This window comes from Nilaparvata lugens, chromosome 10, assembly GCF_014356525.2.
Source record: "Nilaparvata lugens isolate BPH chromosome 10, ASM1435652v1, whole genome shotgun sequence".
NCBI lineage: Eukaryota > Metazoa > Arthropoda > Insecta > Hemiptera > Delphacidae > Nilaparvata > Nilaparvata lugens.
In genome coordinates, this window is record NC_052513.1 from 3,290,245 (window position 1) to 3,317,194 (window position 26,950).

Below are 26,950 nucleotides of genomic sequence, written 5' to 3' on the forward strand. Positions count from 1 at the left end.
GTCATAGGAAAGTTGAATTTTCAATCATCAGGTTAGCCAAGACGTTGCAGGCGTTGCGCCCTTCAGTCTGCTAGCGGTACCTGGTCGTGGGTTCGATTCCCGCCGTTAGAGATGGACGAACATAAAAAGAGATCAATTTAACATCCTTTTTCAATTACTGTATTGTGTATTATGAAAATATAAGACTTTGAAATCTCTCCATAAATAAGTTACCAGTACTGTGAGAGTATACGCCTACTGAATTCTTACACATCGATCTCAAACTTCAACTTTTTCGATGATCCAATTTTTCACTACCAAACAATTGAAATACATTACCACCTCCCAGACAATTCTAGATACACACACTTTCTTGTGTGTGTTCAAGTCAATTATCTAGATAATTGTGACGTATCAAAAAATATTATTCATAAAAATACATATTCTTGAACAAAAACGAAAACAATTCGATATAAACTCAAAGGTCAACCAGAAATATCAATAATCATCGTTGTCACCAGTAATATCGATTAAACACAAATCGATAATATTGAAAGAGTTTATCGATTTAGTCTACTATATGTAATGCATGTTATCCTACTCAAGTTTTGTCTTTTCATCTAATAATTAATGAACTCATTTGTATTAATAAAAATAACTGTAAATGCATTCCAAAGCCTACCCGAAATTAATTATCTATCAAATAGTAACTAGTAACTTAGTCGCCATTAGTCCCAAAGTTTTCAGTTGGTCATACCATCACGTGACCCTATGGGCGATCATCAGCTGTGAGAATTGGGTCAACCACTTGGCAGAGAGGACTCGACACGATAAGTTGGGAGAAATTTAGGCAGAAGTTTTTTTTGTTCTTGTATGAGGTACCTCTAAAATATATGAATTACTTCAAAAGTGAAGTGTGCTACTACCAAAAGTCTACATCGGGCAATGAAAAGATTTTTTCGCCCCACTTGGATGTAATGAGCTGGTTTTCGTGCATCATATGGAGGCCGAAAGTGATTGTTTTCTGACCAGGCCGGTAAAATTTTTACGGCCCTAGGGCTGTAAAATAACCTTGAAGTCATCTGATTCTGATTTGATGTGAACGTGTTTACAAAATAGTTTATGAAACGGAATCAGTTTATACTTCTAGAATTGAATAAAGTATTTTGCAATAAGATTCTATCATTTCATTTGGATGAATGAAATACAAATAAGATATATTATAAACTATTCAAATTCGATTTTCAGAGTAGGATAGAACTTCTAACCTAAACTTCCACAGTCGACGACAACAATCATTGTTGACGTTGACATTTCATATTGGCCAAATTTCAAGTGTGCTAAAACAGCTGATCAAAAAACTTTTTATCATTCGTGTTTATTATTCAAGAATCAAAATATTTATAATAATATCATCTTATTGTCATTTGAAAGAATAAAAAAGTATAAACTCAACATCCCACATCAAAACATGATTGAACATAATCTTTTAGGTTATTTAGACAAATCGGAATGAAAATTAAAATACTTGGAAAATTTCCTGATATTCAGATTACCTCAGATTTGCTAGAGCTATGACTTTCAGTTTTGCTTTCGGAAGTGCCTAATAAACAATTATTCTCATATTCAAATATTGTTTTATTTTTATGTGTGGCGAAAAATAGCGTTCGCACCACAGGCAAAAATGTGTTTCCAGCTCTCAATCTTTTCTAGTCCTCGGCCTACGGCCTCGGACTTGAAAACCGATTTCGAGCCGGAAAAGTCTCATTTTCGGCCCTAGGTGCGAAATATACTATTTCCTACAGTTACCTTGAAAAGTGGTCATTCCTGCACTGATTACAGAACGCAAAGAATCACTTTTCTGCTCTAGTGCAGGAAAATTTTTTTCTGCACTCCAGATTGCAACATGGCAACACAAAATAGTTGGTGGGTTATATGGAGGATTAGTGCACGAAAACAAAAATTAAGTTGGTAACAATGACTGTGATTAGATTTAGATAAGAATCATTCCAATGGCTACCCTACATTTATGATAAAATCCCAATATAGAAATCCAAAACAAGAATAATGTTCATCTAAATCATAATTAAATAATCATCGTTTACGAATTCTCATCATTTAATAATAAATAATAGTTCTCTTCTATTGATAATTATTATTTCTGCAACTGCAAGCAATTAGAAAAGTAGCAAATATACATTATAAAATTCGAATTTTGAGGTTAAATGATTACCGTTCGATATCCATATAAATAAAAAAAACATAAGAATACTACAATAAATATTCTCTGTTGTCTATGTTATTTTTATAAATATTTTTCAGTTTAATTTGAGCATTTTTCTTGGTAATTTGAGCAAAAGTCTAAATTTCTGAATCCTGTTTCTGTAGTTTTTTAGCTGAATGAAACAATCTTAGGTACGATTCTTCCCACTAGGTTGCGCGCTTGTCGGTTCAGCCATCTTGCAGCTATCCCAATCAGCTGTTGGTGTGTATTTTGATGTGAATTTTTTGTTCTATCTGTATTTTTTCTGATTCTTGAATGAATAAAAATGAGTACTTTGGCTGAGAATTTCCAACTTCAATTGGATTATTAATTTTTAAATGAATTAAGGTTGTTATTGATAACAGCATCACACACATAAACATTTGATGGATTTCAGCCATCATTTTACCCATAATTACCCACTTTTCATATTCAATGGTAACTGTAGGAAAAGTTTAATGTGAAATACGTGACCAAAGTTCCTCTGCTGCACTCAAAAAGCCATTCCGCCCTCGCCTACGGCTTGGGCGTAAACGTTTCTTTCGGTGCAGCAAACTGTCACTTTGCGCACTAGTTGCACAAATAACTAGTCTTCTTCCACTGACCTCTTACAGCATCGATAAATCGTTCAATCTAAACCATTTTTCGGTGACCTCAACATTTCAATAGATTAAACCATCTGACAGTTTATGCCAACAGATTAAACTTCATGAACAGAAAGTTTAAGGTAATTGATAATAGAGGCAAATACAGAGAGTGCGTGCGAAAGTGATGCGAGAGAGTCAGAGTGTAGTCAGTAAAGCCGAGTGAATGGAAAGAAGATATCGAAAGTAAACAAGTCTTCCAATTTCTCCTCAGAGCACAGTCTTCTCACAGCATAAACCGGCTTATCTCTCAAGCACTGCCTCTTTGATATTTATTGAACGAGTATCGTCACCCCTTCCCCTCTCCAACATCCCCCCCCCCACAACAGAAACGTCTTTGCAGCAACGAGCTTGACGCTGGCAAAAATCTCCGAAAAAGGTTTTTATCAAAGAGGACTGACTGGTTCATGGCAAACAACACATTTATCTCCAGCAGCCAATGGCGGACGAAATTTATTTAATAGAACGATGATTAAAGCGAAGACAAAATGGTCTCGCAGTGTGGTGGGGTGTTGGTGGGGGGAGGGTACCCTCTATAAAACGCTGCGCTATTTTTCGTAATTCTCACTCAAAAAGCGATAATTCATGAAAAAATTGTGGCAGTTTTTGTGTAGTGTTCTAGCGTATCAAGTTTTATAACTTGAGTGAAATGGGAGAAAGTATTATCAATGATGTAGTGAGATGGAGATAAGGATGAAGTTGAAAATGAGAAAGATGATATAAGGGAGAGGAAGTGGAAGAAGGATGAAGAGGAAGAAGGAGGAAGAAGAGAAAGAAATAGGAGGCGAAAAAGAATAAGGGATAACAGATGTTCATGTTGAGATAGGAGAAAGTAAATTATGAAGTAGGAAGAGGGTGAAGATGAGGATGAAGTGAAAATGAGGTAGATGATTCATTATGGGGGAGAAAGAGTGGAAGAAGGTGGAAGAGGAAAAGGAACAGGAGGCAAAAGAGGAGAAGGGGATAGCAGATTTTAATGTTGAAATAGGAGATTATAAGAAATGAAGTAGAAAGAGGATGAAGATGAGGATGAAGTTGAAAATGAGAAAGATGATATGGAGGAGAGAAAGTGAAAGTAGAAGGTGAAAGAGAAGAATGAGATATCAGATGTTGTTTTTGAAATAGGAGAGAGTAAGAGATGGATTAGGAAGAGGATGGAGATAAGGATAAGAATGAAAATTATAAATATGATGTTGAGGAGGGGAGGTGAAGAAGAGAGAGAAGAGAAAGGAAATAGGAGGTGAAATAGAATAAGAAGGGGATAGCAGATTAATGAAATAATCTAATGATGTTGAGATATAAGGGAGTAAGAGATGGAGTATGAAGAGGATGGAGATAAGGATGAGAATGGAAACGAGGAAGATGATGAAGTCGAGGAGATGTGGAAGAAGGAGGACGAGGAGACGGAAGATGAGGAGAAGGAGGAAGAAGAGGAGAAGGAGGAAGAAGAGAAGGAAAAAGAGGAGAAGGAAGAAGAGGAGATGGAGAAAAAGGAGAAGGAAGAAGTGGAGAAGGGTGAAGAGGAGAAGGAGGAAGTAGAGAAGGATGAAAATAAGAAGTAGGTAGAAGAGAAGGAAGAAGAGGAGAAGGAGGAAGAAGAGGAGGAGGGGGGAGAAGAGGAGAAGGAGGAAGAAGAGGAGAAGGAGGAAGAAGAGAAGGAAGAAGAAAAGAAGGAAGAGGAGGAAAAGGTAAAAGTGGAGAAGGGAGAAGAAGAAATGGAAGAAGAGGAGAAGGGAGAAGAGGAGAAGGAAGAAGAATGCGAAAGAATAGAATGACTTTTTGGTATTATGAAACTAAAGAAAAGAATGAAATAGCAGATGTTAGTGTTAAGATTATGAGGAAGTAAGATATCAAGTAAGAAGAGGGTGGGACTGAGGATTAGGTTAAGAATAAGAGAGAAAATTAACATGAGACAAATGTGGAAAAGACGAGGGAGAAGGAAGCAGAAGGAATTGGTAGTGTGAGGCTAAGAAAGAGAAAAAGAAGAGTAACGATCAAATTAGTTTGGAGGAATGAAGGAGAGGCATTAATAAAGAATGCAATTATAAGGAGGAATAAAATTAGGGAGGGAATATTCTGTAGCATGATTGAAATACTTTTGAAATTCATCTATAAATTTGAAAACTCTAGACACATGTTGACTTGTCTACTAGTAGGAAGATAAAACTATCTATTGCTGAAAGATTGAAGAACAAAGTTGCTGAGCTCACCTTCTGGGAGCTAGCTGACAGCCTCCCATCCCAGATGCTGAGCCTGGCGTTGCATTCAGCTGACAGCTGATAGGCGGCCGGATCAGCTGGGGCGGCGTGGTACTTGATGAACGACAGCCATACTGTCTCGTGGCGGCGACCCTGTCAACACATCAAACAAAATAATGATTATCAATGGTTTACTCCTATTTGAATGAAGAAATTACAAAACTAAGCAATCTCACCCATAGTGAGGCTAGTTTCACACTTATTCAATCACATGGTCAATTCATTTCTGTTAGTTCACAGAAATATTTTTTCTCAATGAATAGTTTGCTGAAAAAATATGAAAGATATAAATTAAAACTTAAGGAGAATTTTTATTTATTTTTTATTTTTCCACGAATATTACATGATTTCATCAATGGAGGGAAGAGATGAAGTTTTTCATACCATCTGTCAAAACAAGGAACAAATTTTCAATTAAAGAAATAATCTCTCTGAACTTCCAAAATTAACATAATCAAAAAGAAATTATTCAAATAATTCACAATTTTTAATTAACTTTAAAATTTTGTTGTTCAAGAAATAACATCTTACAATTTAACACCAACTGTTATATTTAAATATACCAGCATGAACTGTGAAAATCCAAACACAGCTGTGCTTGAGAAGAAAATACCTAATTGGAACCGTACGAATTAAAACTTGACATGTATGAAAGCCTCATTCGTTTTCGGTAACGAGTCGAACCGAACCGAAAACGAACCGAACCGAATGAAACCGAAAGCGTGTGAAGCTAGCCTAATTTTGTTAAGTGCTTATATAATTTTGGTTCTTATTACAATAGGGTTGGTTTCTAGTTATTTACTCTTAAGATAATAATAATAATATCGTGTGACCTGGCTGGCTCAGGTCTGGTGTCAGAGTTTTCAGGTTGCAACTGATCAATTTCAGGGCCTCTGACCTTGCGACTGCTTTTTAGGCAGCCGGGACCGACGACTTAACGTGTCCATCCGAAACACGGGAGTGGCCCGAGATAAATATCTTGCCCGAGCCGATAATTATGGTCGCTTAAAATGTTATACTGGACAGAATTACTTGCAGATTGTACCCAAACATAGTTTTTAGTTTGAAAAAAGATCTTTGATTGGGGCAAACTTGCTGTTGAGTCACCATAAGGAACAACCTGTAAATATAGTGCTAACCAGACGGTGAGTGGGAGAAAAAACACAGTATTATAAAATCTAAACCCAAATACTGTATTGAGATATTCCATGAATCGAACTGTATTGAGCACATTATTTGGAACATCTCGATAACCATTGATGATATGAACTTGGAAACAAACAAAATATTCGATTTGACGGATGAATATATTCTCACTGCAAGTGTTTGGTATTGTCTACTTTCAAAGATGGCGTTCAGAAAGCCATGTTTATTTTTTGCACAGTGTACGTCCCAGTTGTAAAAAATCCGTAGGCTCAGTTGTACAAAATCCTGATGAATTTCAATTATGGATAAGGTCACGACAACGAATCAGAGAAGCTTTGAAAGCTTGTGGCCTTGAATCATGATTAAAATTACAGGCTTCAACCGTTTACAGACTTACATAATAATTTACAGAATTTTATTGTTCAAGAGGCTTTTGTGCAACCGGGCTAGTTTCTGAATTTGAATTTGTTATAAAACGGTGCCAAATAACCTATTGAATAGGAAATAAATTGTAGAATGTCGCAAATATTTACCTGGAAGTGATAGCGACAGGTGGTGTTGGGAGGCAAGGAGTGACGGGGGTTCTCAACTGTGCCCCAAGCCGAGTCGAATGACGTCACAAGGAACTCACAAGCGGCCGGGTCGCGAACGTACGTCTGCGAACGCGCGTCCACGTAGATCACCTAGAGCAGAAGAAAACGACAAACATTCATTTCCTAATTTCATGCTATTTTTGTTTGGTTAAAAGCAAATCATTCATGTTAAAAATAACCTTTAATTCAATCCTTGACCAATATAGAATGAACTAATGCGTCTTACCTTCACAAACAATATTTTTATCAATTCAAGACAAAATGGAATCAGTCTCTAACTAGGTGATATATAAATCATGAAAAATAAATTATGTTTGGTTGCGAGAGTTCAAGACTGCTACAATACCGAGAGTAAAGATTTTACCAATGATGTTCATTCTATATGTATAAACAAGTTTCACTCAAATACAGATTGAGAAGGATTGAACACTTTGTCAATCCAAGTAATAGGGAATTAATAGGGAAAACTGGCTTTCCTGCAGTTTCAACTTCCCTATAGCCATTTAGTTAGGCCTTATCATAACACATAACAAGCCCGAAGCCAGGTGAACGAATCAGTTTTCATGTAACAAGTTAATCAATAATCGTAATTAACATAGGCTAGATATTTGGTGGTGGAGTTTCCTTATGAAGTTTCCTAAAACGCAGAGGGCAAAGTGTTTCTATTTCTACAAACATCGATAACTGATACAATGTCCTGAATGCTCATTTTGTATTTCTAGATTTCCAGTTTCAATTATTCCATTTTACAAGTGCTTTTTAAATTTGTTTTCTATTGTTTCAGTCTGGAGGTATGAAAAATGTCAATTAAGTTTCCTGTTACACATTCCAATTAACAATATTGAAAATTGGAATTTCATTTAATCAGCTTGAAAAAGCGTTCGTGGAAATGATATTTATCCAAGATAACAGCACAGTAGTGGAATGTGATACGTGTGTGCAAGCAGAGAGTTCATTGGAAAATAGACTGATATTGAATATGCTTGAAAGCTGGAAAAACAAACAATATCAAGGAAAATAATACATTTATTTCATGTAAGAGTAAATGGAACCTGTTAACATAGGAGCAATTAATATTCTGCATCGGATTACAAATTCCTATCATTAGAGATGTGATTTTTACAGGAAAATCTTAAAGAAATAGATTGCTCGATTTCTGAGAATTTAGCTACTGGTACCACAACCCTACCCGGGTTATCTGATTTATCTAACCTCTACCATCACATTATGCTTCAAGTTTTTATATTACCTTTGAAAAACATTAAACATTGTCTCTTTTGTGAATTTATTTGGAATATCTCAAGTTATGAAAAATTGATAATAATTCCCTCCAATCTTTAATCATTAAAGCGATTATGTGGATTATTTGATCAATCTCCAATATCATCACATTATTCATTTAATACACAACATGAAATCCGTTAAGCTGCGTTTACACCATAGTTATTAACAAAATGTTTATTTTTTTGTCCTTATAAATTCTATTAGATTGAACATGACTTATCATACTCATGATGTGTATATGTGTTTGTCAAGATCCGTTTAATCGAATAAAATCTATAAGGACGAAAAATTAACATTTTGTTCATAAGTTTGGTGTAAACGCTGCTTTACACATTCTAGATTTATTCATTGTTATATCCATACACATTTCTATCAATACTCAATGTCTCAAGACTAACTCAAGATTAATTATGAAGTGGAAACACACATAATTATATTGTCAAATTCCACAATTTTATTTGGTACAGGACCATGGTTTCGTGCAAACACAAGTCACATTTTCAAACTGATTAAAGATAAAAGGTAAACATTTAATTTACTTCATTATGAAACGGTTCTACAACATCGACAGTGACTCAGACGAATTTTTATGATTAATTAATTTGAAATGATGTATTACAACATTATCTAATGCACATGAGAAATGAAATAAATAAATGTGATAAAACAATGAAAAAAAGACCATTATTTCTAAAGATACATTATTTCGAAACGGTGAATTTCATTCCTCATTCGTATTTAATATTTCTTTCATTAATACATCCATATATGTATTAATCATCATACCAATAGTGAATAAAATAACTAAGTAACTAAATTCACTCTTCATAACTTGTATCATCAATTCAAACCTCACTACAAAGAACTTCCATAGTCTTTCAACAAGAAGCTTTCAAACAATATTGGAAATCCTGATGAGGTCATTTTCAAATTGACTAAGACCAATGGCAACATTGTTTACACTGGAATGAGGGTCTCAAAGTCCAATTCAACAGTGGTAAGCTCCAGAAACGAGTCAAAACGACAATCATTCACTCTCACCACTTCTGCAACATCTCCAAATATCCTTCTAAGCCGCGACAGAGGAGTGTTACAGTTTTCTCTCTCTTTTCAATCTTATTCGTTCTCACTGTCATTCGTTCTCTCACGCTCTCCTCTTTCTCTCTCTCTCTTTCTTTTCCTCACGATCATCTTCCTCTCTCTCAATTTCTCTCTTTTCCTCACGATCTAATCTCTCTCACTGTCCTTCTTTCCCTCACACTCATCTCTCTCTCACTTTCTCTCTTTTCCTCAGACTCTTCTCTCTCTCTCTCTTTCGTTTCTTCACGCTCTTTTCTCTCTATCTCACTGTCTTTCGTTTCCTCACGCTTTCTCTCATTCTCTCTTTCTCCCTCCCTCGCATCTTCGTATGCGACCCGAGGCTCTGAATGGGTCGTCGACGACTTTCCGTCTGGTCGCACCCTATTCATTTGTCCTCTCGCTTTTTAATTTCAAGCCTCTGCCGAGTTTCCGCCTGAATCGCCTTTGATCCCGAAGCAAAAAAGTGAACAAGACGAAGACCGACTCGAGAAATTAATAAATTAAGAAAGCCTCTCTTCTTCACTTCCCTCCATGTTTTACATTTCTGCGCTTCGAGGTGTGAGAAAAAAGTGACTACCAAATTAGATTTGCAACTCTCGTAGCGACCATTGTCAATTCAATGTTTTTTCGCTTGCGTTTTTTTGTCTGAAGTCTTTCTTTCAAGTGCTGAGAACTAGTGAAGTGTTATACAACACTTCTGAAATGATGAAGTCTGTGTAAAAGACTGGATTGACCCTGCACAGAACTACAAAGGTACCATATAATTATAGCCACGTTTGAATAGAATCTCGTCTTTTCAGAATGCTATATGTGCATGCAGTGGGGTCAAAGGGTTTTTGGAAGTGTAGACATCATTAGGCATCCGGACTAAGACATTTATTGCAATGGAACACTTTTGTAACCTTGAACTCATCCTATGTCATTCTTTCTACACAAAGGCCCGGTGGCACGAGAGCCGGTTGAATTTTAACCGTGATTAATTTACGAGAGCCAATCAGAGAAGCCTTTTTGATAAGACGTCTTCTCTGATTGGTTCTCGTGGAATTAATCAGGATTAAAATTTAACCGGCTTTTGTGAAACCGACATAAAGAGTAGAAAGATTCTAGTAGTTTCTCCAGAAGAAGATTGGTGAAATAATGTGCTGATGATATTTGGAGTCTCCATAGGCTTGTGATTAGCCAATCAGAGAAGGCTTTTTCGAGAAAAGAAAAAATCTTAATATTTTTCAATTGTAATAAGTTTATGCTCTTTTTTGTCTTTCTTTTATATTTTTCAATCATTTTACTTATTATTTCTTCTTTTGTACATTTAGAATAATATTTTTTATTTATTAATTTATTATCATTTTGTAATTTCGCAATGTTGTAATGTAATAAATGCAATAGGTTTTTCAAGACCTGGCATGTGATAAATAAATCAATCAATCAATCTCTGATTGGTTCTCGAGGAATTAATCACGGTTAAAATTCAACCGGCTTTTGTGCAACCGGCACACAAAGTAGAAAGATTCTAGTTTCTCTAGAAGAAGATTGGTGAAATGAGATGCTAGTACGATTTGGAGTCTCCATGGGCATGCTCAAATCAAAAGTTTAACATTTTCATCAACTTATTATCGGTATCTTTTTTTTGCTTAGGGTGATGCTCATATGAGCTCTAGACTTGTGCGTGGCTAATGAGGCAGATGATAATGAGAGATGAATGTACCTACAGTTTTAGGTGGGTTCCGAGCAACCGGGAAGCAATTTTACAACTTTTGAATCATATTATTCAGAGTATTTGGGCTCAAGCGGTTACCCTTCCAACGGGAGTACCAGGCGCATGATTCTTAACTTCTATGAGCGATAGCTTTTCAGCGCGACCACTGAGTCAAACCGCTCCCCAAATTTTCATCACAATATTGGTTTCGATTTATCTTGATCTTATTAATTATTGAATGAACTAATCAATCAACTCTATTAGATTACGGTTGTAATTGCATAAATATGTTTCTCAACTTGAATTTCAACCCTAAAGGCCATTCCACACATGGCGTGCGTGGCTGGACGCACGCTAGCTACTTTTCAAAACATCGCTTCCCAGCTAATCGAACGAAGCAATTCACATAGCAGCCACGGCCACGCGGCAACGCTTGCATACTAGCCACGCGTGGCTACCGTTCGCTCTCTGAGCGATCTTTTCAAACGTGTCCGGCCACGTTTTGGTCCGAGCATGCGCAGAACGTATACTAGACGTATACTATCGTATAGAACGTATACTATCATTGTCAGCCTCAAGGTCGCGCATTAAATGATGGAATTTGCCATAGGTCTTCCTTTTTTTATTGATTGGATGTACCCACTGGTCCCGTGCTGTCACCGAATACAATAAAACCAGCTCATTATCACTACTACTGCTGCTGTTGGAGTCATCAAACCAAGGTAAGCCACAAGAAAATCCAGATTTACACCACGGGACCGTCGGAGTTGACATCTTCCTGCATACTGACGGGAAACGTGGCCGGTATAGCATCGCAACAGTCGTTGCGGTGTGAATTGGCATGTGGCTAGCGTGGCCGGCGTGGCTGGACGCACGCTAGCTACTTTTCAAAACATCGCTTCCCAGCTAATCAAATGAAGCAATTCACATAGCAGCCACGGCCACGCGGCAACGCTTGCTATACAAGCCACGCGTGGCTACCGTTCGCTCTCTGAGCGATCTTTTCAAACGTGTCCGGCCACGTTTTGGTCTGAGCATGCGCAGAACGTATACTAGACCACGTGGAAACAGACAGTTCACTGAGCACACTGATTCGTCCCGTCCTGAAACTGGATATTTATTTGATCCCATTGACCAAACCGTGTGGCAAAATATTTGAAATTTAAACAGAAATTCATTTTGCTGTTCTTTCACTTTTCATTTCTAATTAAGTTGGATAATTTTTCACCTCAAACAAATTGCTAGTCACTCTCTGCTACTAATTGCCTCCCTGTAGGAGGTATTGGTCTTCCTTATGTCACCATCAACCATCGACAACACTTCATTAAACTGGTCACAACTTAACCTAAAATATGTACAAAATGTATCATTGTCAGCCTCAAGGTCGCGCATTAAATGATGGAATTCGCCATAGGTCTTCCTTTTTTTATTGATTGGATGTACCCACTGGTCCCGTGCTGTCACCGAATATAATAAAACCAGCTCATTATCACTACTACTGCTGCTGCTAGAGTCAGCAAACCAAGGTAAGCCACAAGAAAATCCAGATTCACACCACGGGACCGTCAGAGTTGACATCTTCCTGCATACTGACAGGAAACGTGGCCGGTATAGCATCGCAACAGTCGTGGCGGTGTGAATTGGCATGTGGCTAGCGTGGCCGGCGTGGCGTGCGTCCAGCCACGCACGCCACGTGCTGTGTGGAATGGCCTTGTGGAATTGCCTAATTCTATTTGTCAAGTGTTGAAGTGAATACACAAACATATTGTGAGATAGTGAGCTATTAAGCTATTATATACAGTATACCATTTCATTATACTATTTTCATCCTATTCTAATATTATTATAACAGTAATAGCTTAATTGACATTCATTAAATCAACAAAAGCCTCCCAATAGAGGTAATTTGTGGTTGGCAGTTACAAAAAAAAAACATATTTGAATATTAACATATTCACATAATTGATGTTCAAACATATTTGAACATATCTAATATTATTAGACCTATCGGTTATTTATTCTTCAAGGTATCAAGAGCCTCATGTAATCCTCACACAATCAAGCTTGGAATTTAAGATTCGATGAAATAGAATAACCTGAAATTCATTGATAAAATTCCTCAATTCCTACTAGTTGTACTCAATATAAACCAAGTTGTACTAGTTGTCTAAGTTGTAATCTGAGTTGTACTTTTTAACATGATCTAAATGCTCCAATTTAATCCTACCATTATTGCAGATAAAATGACAAAATTAATAGTACTCAATATACTTTTCCACATAATCTAAATGCTTCAATTTTATACTTCCATTATTACAGATTGAATGACAAAATTATCGACAGTAAGTCAACCTCTCCATCAATGGTACTTCAATAATAGAATTTTCCAGGCTTTCCATTTCAACTTTTTTCGAACATCCGCAAAATGCCTTAATGATAATCATCCACGGAACGAGATAGGCTAACCGAAATGCGCTCGCTTTGATCTGCAGACTGAAGGCTCATTTCTCTCAATCACATTCCGCCTTCTTGTTATGACATCTTCGAGAGAGAAGGAGGAAGAGAGAGAGAAAGTGAAAGGGAAAAAGAGATAGAGCGAGAGAAAGTGAGGAAGAGATCTCATTTCGTTTGTCGTCTCGTAATATTGCCAATCGATTCAAGTCCAATTTCGTCTCTAGAGATAAATACGGCGGAAAGAAAGAAGATGATGAGTAGGTAATAAACGAGAGAAAGAGGGATTGTAAGTTGAGAGGGTAAAGAAGAGGAAGAAGAAGAAACTGGAGCAATACGAGGAGACAAAAAAAGGGGGAAGTAGAAGAAGAAGATGATGAAGAAGAGGAAGAGGAAGAGGAGAAAGAAGAAGATGATGTTGATGATAGAGGTGAGAGTGGATCATGAAGGGAAGAAGAAAAGGAGCTAATTGTAGAAGGAAAAATAAAAGGAGGATGGGGAAGAAGATGGAAGAACAATGACAAAAGTAGATATGATGTAGAGGATGATAAGAAGGTGGAAAAGGAGAGGAGAGGGAGATGAGGAGAAGGAGAAGGGAGAAGAATTGGATAAGATTGAATTGGATTGGTCTTCTGTATTCCCTCCTCTTCTAAGGAAGAGAGAGAGAGAGAGAGAGAGAGAGAGGGAAGTTGGAAAAGGAGAAGGATATGTTGAAAGAAGAGGTGCGTGTGAATGTGGATTGTGAAGTACAAGAATAATGAGAGATGGTATTAGGAAATGAAAAGGAAAATCATAGAAGTATGATGAGAATAATGGTAAATAGGTGAAAAAGTAGTGGCTGAAAGTAAATGATCGGAGGAAGGGGAAGAAAAGGAGACAAGAAGAAAAACTGAAGAGGAATAGAATAGAATAGAAAAGAATACATTTTATTGATCAACAAATATATAACATATTCATGGATCTCGTCACGTCGGTCAGGTACAAAGGAAAGTGATAAAATAAACATTCACATACATGAAGTAACTCAGATTCAATTACAATATAAAACAATGTCAGATGTCAACTGAATGATGGAGAAGAAGATGAGAAATTTTCGGATGATGTACTAAAATTTGTGACAATGAGGATATGGGTGAAAGACAAGGAGAAGGTAAACCGTAGGGAGAAGAGAAACAAGAAGAGAGACTAGAGACGTAACGGATAGAGAAGAAAATGATTCATAATAAGACAATGTTATGAAGGGGAGGAGTAGCTGGAGAATGAGGAGATGAGAAGGAGAATGGACAGGTAGGAGAAAAAATGGAAATCGGGAAGGAAAAGGGAAAGTAAAGTGATAAGTAAGGTAGAGGATAAAAATGGGGTAATGGAGATAAAGGAATTATGTCAAGATGATATTATAGGATGATAATATAAGTGATAAGGTGATGTATAGAGAAGTAGAACGGGGAAAATGACGTGAATAAAAATACCAACAGTGGAGAAGACGGGAATAAAGAAAAAAGGAACAACGAAAAAGAGGTGAAGAAGGGAAAATCAGGAGAAGGTAAGATCAGGGAAAAACAAGAGACCGATAGACGGAAAAATAAATTATTGTTGGGAACAACAAAGGAACATGAAAGGATAGTTGGCCTTCATTAAGCTGAATAAAGAAGATGGTCTCTCTTCATTGCCGGAAAAAACAAATGAGCTTCCAATGAAGAGAGAGAGAGAGAGAGTTTTAGTGAGAAACGATGAACAACAACTGATTGAAAGAGGAGCAAAAGAACGTTTTTCTGTGTACCCATCATCTGTCTCCACCTACTCCACCACCTCCTCCTCCTGCTCATCCTCCTCCTCCTCGTCCTCCACCTCCTCCTCATTCTCTTTCTTCTCCTCCTCTCCTCCTCTCCTCCTTTAGTTCACTTGTCTGCTTTTGAGCTGATCCAATATCGATGCGATTTGCCAAGAATGGTTAATCTGATACGGCAGCAGCAGCAGAAGCAGCGCTAGCAAGGTGATGCGGCCGGGAGGGGAACTACGAGTAGAATGCTCCAAGGTAATGAACAGTCTTAAATTCGAGCCTCCATTTCTTATACCATACTACTTGAACATCTTTTCTCTTTTTCTTTATCATCTTACATGTATTTTCTACTGATTTCCACTGTTCTTTTTCTTCTATTATTTTTCGTTGCTGTAGTTCTTTTCCTTTTTCTTCTTCTTCATCCTCTTCCTCTTCTTTTTCCTCTATCACTTTCACCTTTATCACCTCTTCTTCCTCTCTGTCTCCCTCTATTTCTTCATCCACCTCTTCCTCTTCCTCTTCCTCTCCCTCTACCACTATCTCTTCCTCTACCTTTATCTCTTCCTCTTCCTCTTACTCTCCCTCTTCCTCTAACTCTATTACTTTCTCCCCCACCTCTCCTTCTTCCACGACCTCTTCCTCCACCTCTTCCTCTACCTCTTCTTTTTCCTCTATCACTTTCACCTCTATCACCACCTCTTTCTCTTCCTCTACCTATTCTTCCTCACTCTCTCCCTCTATTTCTTCCTCTACTTCTTCCTCTACCTCTTTTTCCCCCTCTACCTCTATTTCTTCCTCTACCTTCATCTATTCCTCTTCCACTTACTCACCCTCTTCCTCTAACTCTATCACTTTCTCCTCCTCCTCTTCTTCTTCCTCTTTCTCTTCCTTCACCTCTTCCTTCACCTCTTCCACTACCTCTCCCACTACCTCTTCCTCTAACTCTTCCTCTTCCTCTTCCTCTACCACTTCCTCTACCTCTTCCTCTCCCTCTACCTCTATCTCTTCTCGACCTCTTCCTTCACCTCTTCCTCACCCTCTACCTCTATCACTTCCTCTCCCTCTACTTCTATCTCTCCCTCTCCCTCTTTCTGTCCCTTTTCCTCCAACTCTATTACTCCTCCTCTATTTCTTCCTCTTCTTCTATCTTTATCTCTTCCTCTTCCTCTACCTCTTCCTCATCCTCTTCTTCCTCTTCCTCTACCTATTGCTCTACCTCTTCTTCTACCTCTTTCTGTTCTGCCTCTCCTTCTTCCTCTTCCTTATAATTCACCTCCTTCATCGTCTCCTTCGTTTTCTTCTTCTCTTTCTACTCCTGCTTCTCCTTCTTCTGAGTCTTCCCACACTCTCCACTCACTCTCATTTTCCTTATTTCACACTCCTTCTTCCTTTTTCCTCTTTCTCTCTCTTATCGCTCTTCCAGCTTCTCCTCTTCCATTCTCCATAGGAGGGAGTGGCCTCCTCACTTCTTCTTCATTCTTACCCATTCTGTTCATTTCTAGTCTTTTTCATTCTATTTCTCCTCTCTCACATTCCTCTTCTCAATCCACTCCCACTTCGACTCCTCTCCAACAAAACTCTCTTCCTTTCTTGCGCTCATAAACATTCTCCAACTCTTCTTTCTTTTTCTTCACTACTCTCATCCCTATAGTCTCTTCCTACTCCTTACAAAGCTTCTTTTCTCCCCTCCTATAATCATCTTCAGCTATTCCTTCAGCTACTCCTCCCCTCCTCTTCACCATCATCGGTCTTTCTCGCTCCTCTCTCCTCCTCCTCTCATTTTTCTCCCCCCCTCCAATCATCTTCTTTTATTCCATCAGCTACTCCTCCCCTCCTCTTTCTCACCATCAGTCCTTCTCACTCCTCTCTACTCCTCCTCTCATTTCGCTCTCTTCTCCCCTCCTCTCCTTCTTCCTTTTCGAATCGGTAAGCAGCGAAAACAGGATGTACAGTAATGAACAGATGGAGTTATACGCTTTTTCCCTCCCATTCTTTTCCGACTGAATAAAAGAAAGAATTATTAGCTTTTGGGTTGGTTTGTGAAGAGATTGGGCTGCTTGGAGAGCTTTTCTTGTAATTTGTTAGATCTGGCTCCGATATCAGCTGTTTTCCTGATTACTAAGCTTTCTCTTATTGGAATACCAAGTCCAATTCTTGAAAAATGCAAAAATGTGAAAGTAAAATCGTGGGCAGCCGTAAAATTCTCACTGTTACTTATTCATAATAGTTATTTGTATATCTAGAGTGAAATGTACGACTTTTTCTCCCTGTGGGAAAAAGTTTGAAGCCCGAGGCAAAGCCGAGGGCAACAATTTTCCTGAGGGAGAAAAAGTATTTTTCGCTCGTGATGTACACAACATTTTTCCTCCATCTACATTTTCTTATAGAAACTGCAAATAAAATCATTTTAATAACTTACGTAATGGTGACAATGTTTCCTAACAACATAACCTAAAATCTAAAACCTAAAAACCGGTCGGCTGATTGGCACTGCCAATTGCGCTATCTATCGGCTAAAGTTGTAACAATTATATCAGCTGAGCGGCTACCAAAAATGGCTGACTCCAGATAACGCGTTTCAGATTTGAATTGCAGATCAAAAATATTTGTTGGCTGGTATTTTGAATAGAATAAAATATTTTAAAAATTGTATAAATTTTTATCGTCTACTAATATTAAGAATATAATATCATACATACATACATATATTTCATGAGTTGATCAAATTTCTTGTTGTGGTATTGAATTCAGTTGACTCAATGACATACACCTCTATTACGCTTTCTAATCTGAGCTTGGACCTTCTAACCTATTACAATGTGAGTTTTTGTAATAGAGATGCTTCCCATGTTATTTAAATGGAGTCACTTTTCCTCCCTAGGGAGTTTTTCTGTTTTTTACTACCGAGAGCGAAAAAGTGACAGTAAAGTAAAGAGGGAGTAAAGTAAGTACATTAGACAGTAGGTGGAGGAAAAGGTTTTTGAACCTGCACTTGAATGTAAAAGTAAAATCATGCGCAGGCTTATTATTATCATTGTTACCTATTATGCTATGCTAATGCTATTAGAATCCTTATTGGAACTGTTCACAACAAGTTCACAGCATTTTATCATAAATACAATGAGAGCCTACCATGATAATCTCTTCTACGATAAACCAGGACTTAAAAGTAACCCAGTTTGGCGGCGTGCAACTTTGTCGTTTGGTGACGAATCTGAGGAGTGCCAGTTTGTCGTTTCATGCACCGCCAAACTGGCACTCTAAGGAATGCAGCCCAGATTGACGGCGTGCAACTTTGCCGTTTAATGACAAAACCTCAGGAGTGCCAGTTTGTTGTTGCATGCACCGCCGAACTGGCACTTTAAGGAATGCATCCCAGTTTGACGGCGTGCAACTTTGTCGGTAGCCCACTTTGTCGTCAGCCCAGTTTGTCGTCAGCCCATTTTGTCGTTAGCCCAGTTTGTCATTGTTCCCGATAAACGACTCATCACAGAATAAGGCTCCTAACAACCAATGCCTTTGAAAATTTATACACTGAGAATTTTCAAATTACTGAATATCATGAGATTATTATCAGTTCCACGTTTATCTTTCATTCTTCCTTTCTTCTTCTGAAGAATGCCTATGGAAATAGAAAAACTGGGAATTTTTAAATTAATGTGAATCATAATATTATCACTTCAACGCAGCTCATTATTCTTCCTTCCTTTATTTTCTTATTCGTCATATGGAACTGCATCAAGGAAGTAGCGTTTCTGCAGTATATGAAACGTCAAAAGACACGTTAAATATATGATGACGCTCATGGTAGACGAAATAACTGAGTGATAAAAAACAAATTTTCAGTGAAGAATAATGTTGGAAATTCGAAATGTTTAGCTTATATATATATTTTTGGACGAAAATTGAACTTGAACGTTTTACAGTAGAAACATAACCTATTTTTGGACATTTTATTAATTTATCAAAATTTGGGAATGGAATAGATTTGGGCCAAGCCTGTTGTTCCTTCCTAATCATATTTATATGATTTGTGATTCTGTCCACGAATAAATAAATAAATGTCAACACTTAACTATTCTCGAAGCACTGGATGGTACCCATGGAAAGTATTGATTATTAAACTCGGTTTTCGTAACGATGCACAACATCTCCACAACTTCAACTTTCAAATTGTTTTATTCAATTTCTATAATCCCTATCCACTATGTAATCACTTTAAGATAAGATATCACTTATCTTTCTATGAATAAACGAATCAAATGAAAAACACAATTTCCACTACTATCTGTTTCTCATCACATTTATCTACTCTAAAATTTTCAAGGTTACATTTAGTGTAATCGCATTCACAAAGAATTCCCTCCAAAAATGAATATATAAGACAAGAACAAAAACTTTCGCTTGATTGCATGATTGATTCAGTACAGTTTGGGGCATTTATCTATTCATTTTATTTATTTATTTTATAAGATACTATAATCATAATACAATTATTATGACATTGGAGGAAAAACTAGGCTGAGCCTGTACTATTTCTCTCCAAAAATTCTGATAAAATGTTAATGTTGTCCAAAAATGAACATATAAGATAATAACAACAACCTTCACTTGATTGCATGATTGATTCAGTACAGTTTGGGGCATTTATCTATTCATTTTATTTATTTATTGTATAAAATACTATAATCATAATACAATTATGACATTGGAGGAAAAACTAGGCTGAGCCTGTACTATTTCTCTCCAAAAATGTTGACAAAATGTTAATGTTGTCCAAAAGAATTCCCTCCAAAAATGAACATATAAGACAAGAACAAAAACTTTCGCTTGATTGCATGATTGATTCAGTATGGTTTAGGGCATTCACAACCAATTCCCTCCAAAAATAAACAAACAAGAAAATAACCACAACTTCCGCTATGCTCTCTGCACACAAATCCACCTTACAAATATGATTATTCCGTTCAGTTCGTTCACATCTCTACAATGGACACCCTCCAAAAATAAACGAATCAAATCAAGGAGTGCTGTGCAAAAGATCAAGGGTGGAAGTTAGTAAAGATGCCGGTCTGTCTTAGAAGTTTCGTAAAAGGACCGGAAAACTTGTGTAGAGTAGTGAGTGAGTGAGTCATGGAGATTTAAAGGGCAAAACCGTGAGGAGGTGAGCTGGAAAAGCTGTGAGGAGGAGTGGGAGGTGGAGGGGGAGGGTGTTGAGGAGGAGGAGGAGTATGAGGAGTAGGAGGTGGTGAATCACCTCTCCCTTCTCTTTCGATTAAAGCCGCGGGACTCAAGGTAGACCAACCAACCAACCTCACAGCAAAGCAAAGCGAAGCAAAGGAAGTAAACAACTTGATTTATATTCTAAGGCTTTTTGACTTTTTCCCTGGTTGAGAGGAACCGTGTCGGTGGTCGTCTCTTAACTTACGTTTCAAAAAGGAGGGGAAAATTGATATCGCTTAAGACTCTACCCTCTGAACAGACACATAAATACAAACAACACACACCTTTCTTATTTTGTTAAGTTTATAGGGGGACAAGGCCGTTTCAGAGCGATAATTTATGATTGAGTGAAAAGACTAAGAAATTGTCAAAAAACCACAGATTTATTGATACTTAGAAGGCCGGTTTCGGTTATTACACCATTGACAATCTCTGATAAACTAAAACCGGTTATTACACCATTGTCAATCTCTGATAAACTAAAATCGATTTATTGATACTTAGAAAGACCGGTTTCGGTTAGTACACCATTGACAATCTCTGATAAACTAAAACCGGTTATTACACCTTTGTCAATCTCTGATAAACTAAAACCGTTTTAGTTTATCAGAGATTGACAATGGTGTAGTAACCGAAACCGGTCTTTCTAAGTATTAATAAATCTGTGGTTTTTTGTCAATTTCTTAGTCTTTTCCATCCAACATGAATAATTACCACAATATCAACTTCTCAACTACACAAAAAGTGATTAAAAAGGGCCTATTTATGAAAATATTTCAAAAATGATTTTATAAAGTAATCATGATTCCTCATTGAAAAAAGGTAAATCGTATGAATGAGGTGAGTCTGTTTTTAAATTTTAATGGTTGATGTATTATAATTTTGATCCATTAGGCTGTGCAGCTATAGTGAGTCCCACGCTATAATGACAGTGAAGAAAGATAGCAGAACAACTTTGCCGATCCTCTGTCTTCTCAATGCCTTCTATAGACGGTAGGTGATACAGGTTTATTGATGTAATATTAACTGTTCATTCTCGTTCAAAATAATCATATATATGTTTATTGAATTATATTTTCAAAAAAACACTCCACTTATATGAGCTACTAATTAATCACGATTATAATTCAACCGCCTCTTTTGTAACCGGAACTCAATGATATATAGTCAGGTCCACGTTATTATGGCAGCGCTTGTTTAGCAATGGTATTGCTATCCTTGCCTATCATTCAACAAAGCGGATAGCGCTATCTCTTTCTCGCTTTGGTGTGTTGCCAGATCGTAATTTAACAATGTAAAATTTACAATTAATTAACAAAATATTTCTTCTTAATTATGGAATATGAACAATATAAATCAATAAAAACAATATAAAACGTGTAGTACCTACCCTTTATTATTAATAACTATAAACTATTTCAACGACTGGTTTCGACTATAAATTAGGTCGATTTCGAGTTGAAAAATTCTAATTCGTTGAAATATTTTAAAGTTATCAATAATGAAGGGTACTACAGATTTTTATATTGTTTTTATTAATTTATATTGTTCAATTATCTCATAATTAAGATGGATTATTTTGTTTATTAATTGTAAATTCTACATTGTTAAGAGACGATCTGGCAACAGAGCAAAACGAGAAAGAGATAGCGCTATCCGCTTTATTAAATGATAGACAAGGATAGCAATAGCATTGCTAAACGAACACTGCCATTTTAACGTGGACCTGACTATATATCATTGAGTCCCGGTTGCACAAGAGCCGGTTGAATTTTAATCGTGATTTATTCCACGATAACCAATCAGTGAAGGCTTCTCGAAAAAGAGGCTTCTCTGATTGGTTCTCATGAAATTAATTATGTTTGGAATTTAACCGGCTCTTGTGCAAACGGCACTTAGTATTATTTGTTTCTATGCCTCTTTACAGATTTTGTCTCTCATCTGCACGCGTGGTCATGCATGGTTATGAGTGCACTTGCACATAAGTGTATCCAATGTGATCATACCCTTAACACCAAAATGGTTCTTGATAATGGTTAGTGGAAAAATTGATAATAAGTGATATTTCCTATTTTAGTGATAATAATGTGAAATATTTCTTCTATGTTTGGTTTTGAAGCATCTAAATTCAAAAATCTACTTTGTGAAAATAATTTATTATGGACTGAAAATTTTGTGAAGTGAGCAACTACAAGACTTAACCTATTTCAGACCTTATGTAAAACCTATTTCAGACCTTATGTAAAACCTATTTCAGACCTTATGTAAAACCTATTTCAGACCTTATGTAAAACCTTTTAGACCTTGTGTAACCTTATCTAAATTTGGGAGAGGAATTCTATTTCTAATTTTGAGTTGCGATTTTGTATTTTGGAAAAACCTTCGGGTTTGGCAGGACTCTCAATTGTTTGAGTTGTACATAAAATTTTGATTTTATTTTTGGTTTTTGGTCTCGAATTTGGAATTTAGAACACGTACAAAATAGAATTGATATTATATTAATCAGTTCACTAACCTGCACTTCGAGTTCGAATCCTGGCAGATAGCTGAGTGGCACCGGATGGAAGGGATTGTCGTAAGGTGACGTGTGAAACTCAAGCAGCATGTTGGAGCCACTGCTGACTATATCTGGGACGACATCTCCGCCGCACAGCCGGACCAACACGGCATCAGTCGTCGACACGCCGTCATAAACAGTCAGGTAATCCTGAACCACGTTGCATTGGTCCCAAACCCTGCAACAAACCAAACGAGATTATGAATTATTTATTGCAGACACAAAACTGAGTACTAAATATAAAATTGCAAAAAATTGAATGATGGGTTCCAAAGTATTAATACCAAAGTACTTGGTTTCGTGGTCCTACAAAATTATTTCTTCAATAATATAATAATAATATCGAGTGACCTGGCTGGCTCAAGTCTGGTGTCAGAGTTTTCAGGTCGCAACTGATCAATTTCAGGGCCTCTGACATGACCTAACGACTGCTTTTTAGGCAGCCGGGACCGACGGCTTAACGTGTCCATCCGAAACACGGATGAATATTTCTTCAATGAATATTTCCTATCTTAGTGATAATAATGTGAAATATTTCTACTATGTTTCGTTTTGAAGCATCTAAATTTAAAAATCTACTTTGTGACATTAATTTAGGACTGAAAATGTTGTGAAGTGAACAACTAGCCTACAAGACATCCTATATCGGACTTTGTGTAACCATAGAGAAACAATAGCGTAAGTAGATATCCCATGGTATAGGGAATTTATGTCGCAACTTCTACTGTTATCTCAAGCCGATTATTGTCAATTTTTACTGTTTTGTTGGGGTAAGAGTGTATGAACGGCACAATATGAGAGACTACCAGCGTCATAAAGCTTCACAGGAAAGAACTACGTGGACTATCGGCTTGAGATAACAGTAAAAGTTGCGACATAAACGCCCTATACCATGGGATATCTACTTACGCTATTGTTTCTCTATGGTGTGATCTTATCTAAATTTGGGAGAGGAATAGCACAATGTTACCTTATTTTTTCTCTCCCTATCATTTTGACATCATTTTGACTATCATTTTGACATCATGTACATCATTTTGATGATGTACATTTAATTGATTGTATCATTCAATTGATTTTTCATTTTATTGATTGTATCAATCAATAAAGAATGAAGAATAAACTTTCATCAGAGGTGTTGTGAATTTCCACGTGATGAAGTAGAGACAATAATAGAGACTTGTATGAAATTGGAATTATAAATTCCAAAATACTCGATTAGAGTACGGTATTACTGTTATTAGAATATGTATTATGAATATTGAATGAATATTGTGTAATGTAATAACTTAAATAATAGGAGCTTGTAAGAGATGGAAATGATGAGTTCCAAAGTACTTTGGGTGGTGTGTGTTTGGTTGTACTAAGTGATATCAAAGTTGTATGATAGTTCCGTAATGGAATAAATAAAATAATAGTATGGAAAGTGAATCTCAAGTATTGTGTCAATAAAACTATTTGAGTAGGGAAAATAGATTATTGTGTTCTTATCGCAAACTGGATTGACTTGAAATTGTCACAACCAATAATTCAAAATCTAGAGACTAGTTTCGGATCTTACACTGTTATAATCTCTGCTATAGACTAAAGTCCATGATTAGTAAGCTATAGTGTAGCTCATGGTTATAAATCTGTTGTTAAAGCATATTGGGTATATTCTCAAGGAGAAGCTCATGTTGATATCATTGAACGGTTTTCTGATTCAAATATTTCAGACTAGGAGGTAACCCATGCTCTGCAAGGGTCTATTTTAAAACTTGACAAACTGAAAACTTGACGTAATGAAATCTTGAAGAATTGGAACTAGGCCTCTAACCATCTTCGGTTGATAAAAAATCTATATGTAAAATTTTAATTTAATCAGTCAAGTAGTTCAGACGTAATGATGCGTCAAACATAATTTTCCTATCCCATACGTGTATAAGCCAGTCTTTTCCTTTATTATAGTATAGACGATATTGATGAGCGATTAGGGGAATTCGGATCTCGATGCACTAAACCCACAAAATAATAAGACGTGCTTAAGAGCAGTAAGACGAAAATTGTAATTGTGATCCTTGGTAGTTCGAAAATCGGAGGGTCAATTATTTTCAATGGAGACATTCATCATGATAAACTCAAATGGTCAGTTACTTTCAATCATCCATCATAATAATAACCAAATCAATTGATGGGTTATTTTCCATAATTTAACATAATTAAACCTAGTCAATATCAGTGTGGTCATCTTCCTCATTCCACATGTAATATGCTCTTCAACTTTGAAATATTCCAATAATCGTTCCACACATGTCACAGATGCTCAATACTACTCAAAAAGTGATTTACAAGGAACAGGCCAACAAATATCCATGTCGATGGACCACGGACATGGTGCTTTGGAATGAATATAACTTAGGGTAGGGGGGTTTAAGGGATGCTTGGGCTGCAAAGTGGCTTGCTCGGTTGCGTGAGACCAAGTGGTGGTGGGAGGGGGAGAGAAGGGTTCACTACACGATCGAGGGTTCGGTCCTCGTCTCTGGGGTCCAGGGGTTGAGGGGGTGGAGCAGTAAGGGGTTCACAGCATAAGATTGATGGAAAAACAAAAAGGAAGCACTAGTTCTCTTCTCTCCCCCTCCCACTCACCAATGCTGCTCATTCTACCCCACTTCAACCGCGTATCCCGAAACTGTGAATTACAAACAAGGAGAGACCCAAAGAAAAGAACAGCAAAGCAACTGCTGAACCGCTGAAAACGGGAAATGCCGTTCAAAGCGCGCTAGGCACAAAAATAAGAGGCCCTCGTTAATTTCTTCTTCTTCTACTTCGCCAACTTCTTCTTCTACTTCTTCTACTTTTTCTACTTCTTCTACTTCTTCTACTTCTTCTTCATATTCTTCTTCTTCTTCTTCTTCTTCTTCTGCTTCTTCTTCTTCTCTTCTTCTTCTTCTCCTTATTTTCATTTTTCTTCCCCTTTACCCTTCTTTCTTATTTCTTCTTATTCTGTGTGCCTGTGCCTTTGCTTCAGTCTCCCATTGTTCATATCCACTGTCCTTATCCATTGTTCATGTCTCAGTCCTTGTCCTACATTCTTCTTGTATTCCTATTATTTGAATTAGAAGATACTCCTACAGAGAATCCTACCACAGTGACATCTCACAACATTCAGATGACTGTGATGAACCAAGAATATTTCTAAAAGCAAGGTTGTTGAAGAAGTCTCTTGGGAAAAATATAATCTCTCCAATGACATCATAGCAATTATTGATTCTGCAATCTCAGTGCATTTGTTACACTCACTTTATTATATCTTATTGATATCTTTAATTCCTCTCTCATACCTTGTTTCTATTCAAGCTGCTTTTCTTATCCCGTTTCTCCTAATTTATGTTCCCTCTATCCACTTTTACATCATTATTCTCAGTTTCTAGAGGTTTTATCTCTTCAATTCTTCATTTTCTCTTTTCTGCTTTCACAAGTGTTTTGTCTTCCTCTTATAACACCGTACTACACACTAATACTGACATATCTAGCACATACGTCATCTTACCTTTCGTTTAGCATCCTCTTTCTCTCATTCTGGTCATTTTTTCTTTCCTTGCCATAATACCATAGGAAAGGAAAGTATTGCTTTCCGGAAAAAATTAAGGTACCCCAATTTCTAAATTTCTATACGTTTCAAGGTCCCTGAGTGTATGTGCGTCTGTGTACATGATATCTCGTCTCCCAATTAACGCAATGACTTGAAATTTGGAACGTGAGGTCCTTACACTATAAGGATCCGACACGAACAATTTCGATCGAATGCAATCCAAGATGACGGCTAAAATGGCGAAAATGTTGTCAAAAACAGGGTTTTTCGCGATTATCTCCAACGATTTTGATAAAATTTACACATAAAATAGTCATTTATTAGCTTTATCAACTGCCACGAGTCCCATATCTGTAAAAATTTCAGGAGCTCCTCCCCATCTATGCAAAATTTGATTTTAGATTCCTAATTATCAGGCTTCAGAT

At 36.9% G+C, this 26,950-nt stretch overlaps 1 protein-coding gene across 2 annotated transcripts in view; it reads right to left on the reverse strand.

The window, feature by feature from the left end:
* LOC111051716 overlaps window positions 1-26,950 on the reverse strand; it is a 546,966-nt gene that overhangs the window by 28,666 nt on the left and 491,350 nt on the right. For both annotated transcript variants that reach the window (XM_039436102.1, XM_039436103.1), the window contains 3 exons: window positions 22,913-23,132; window positions 6,824-6,973; window positions 5,097-5,237 (listed from right to left, as the gene is read on the reverse strand). In XM_039436102.1, coding sequence (XP_039292036.1) covers window positions 5,097-5,237; window positions 6,824-6,973; window positions 22,913-23,132 — 511 coding nt within the window. The remainder of the gene's footprint in view (window positions 1-5,096; window positions 5,238-6,823; window positions 6,974-22,912; window positions 23,133-26,950) is intronic.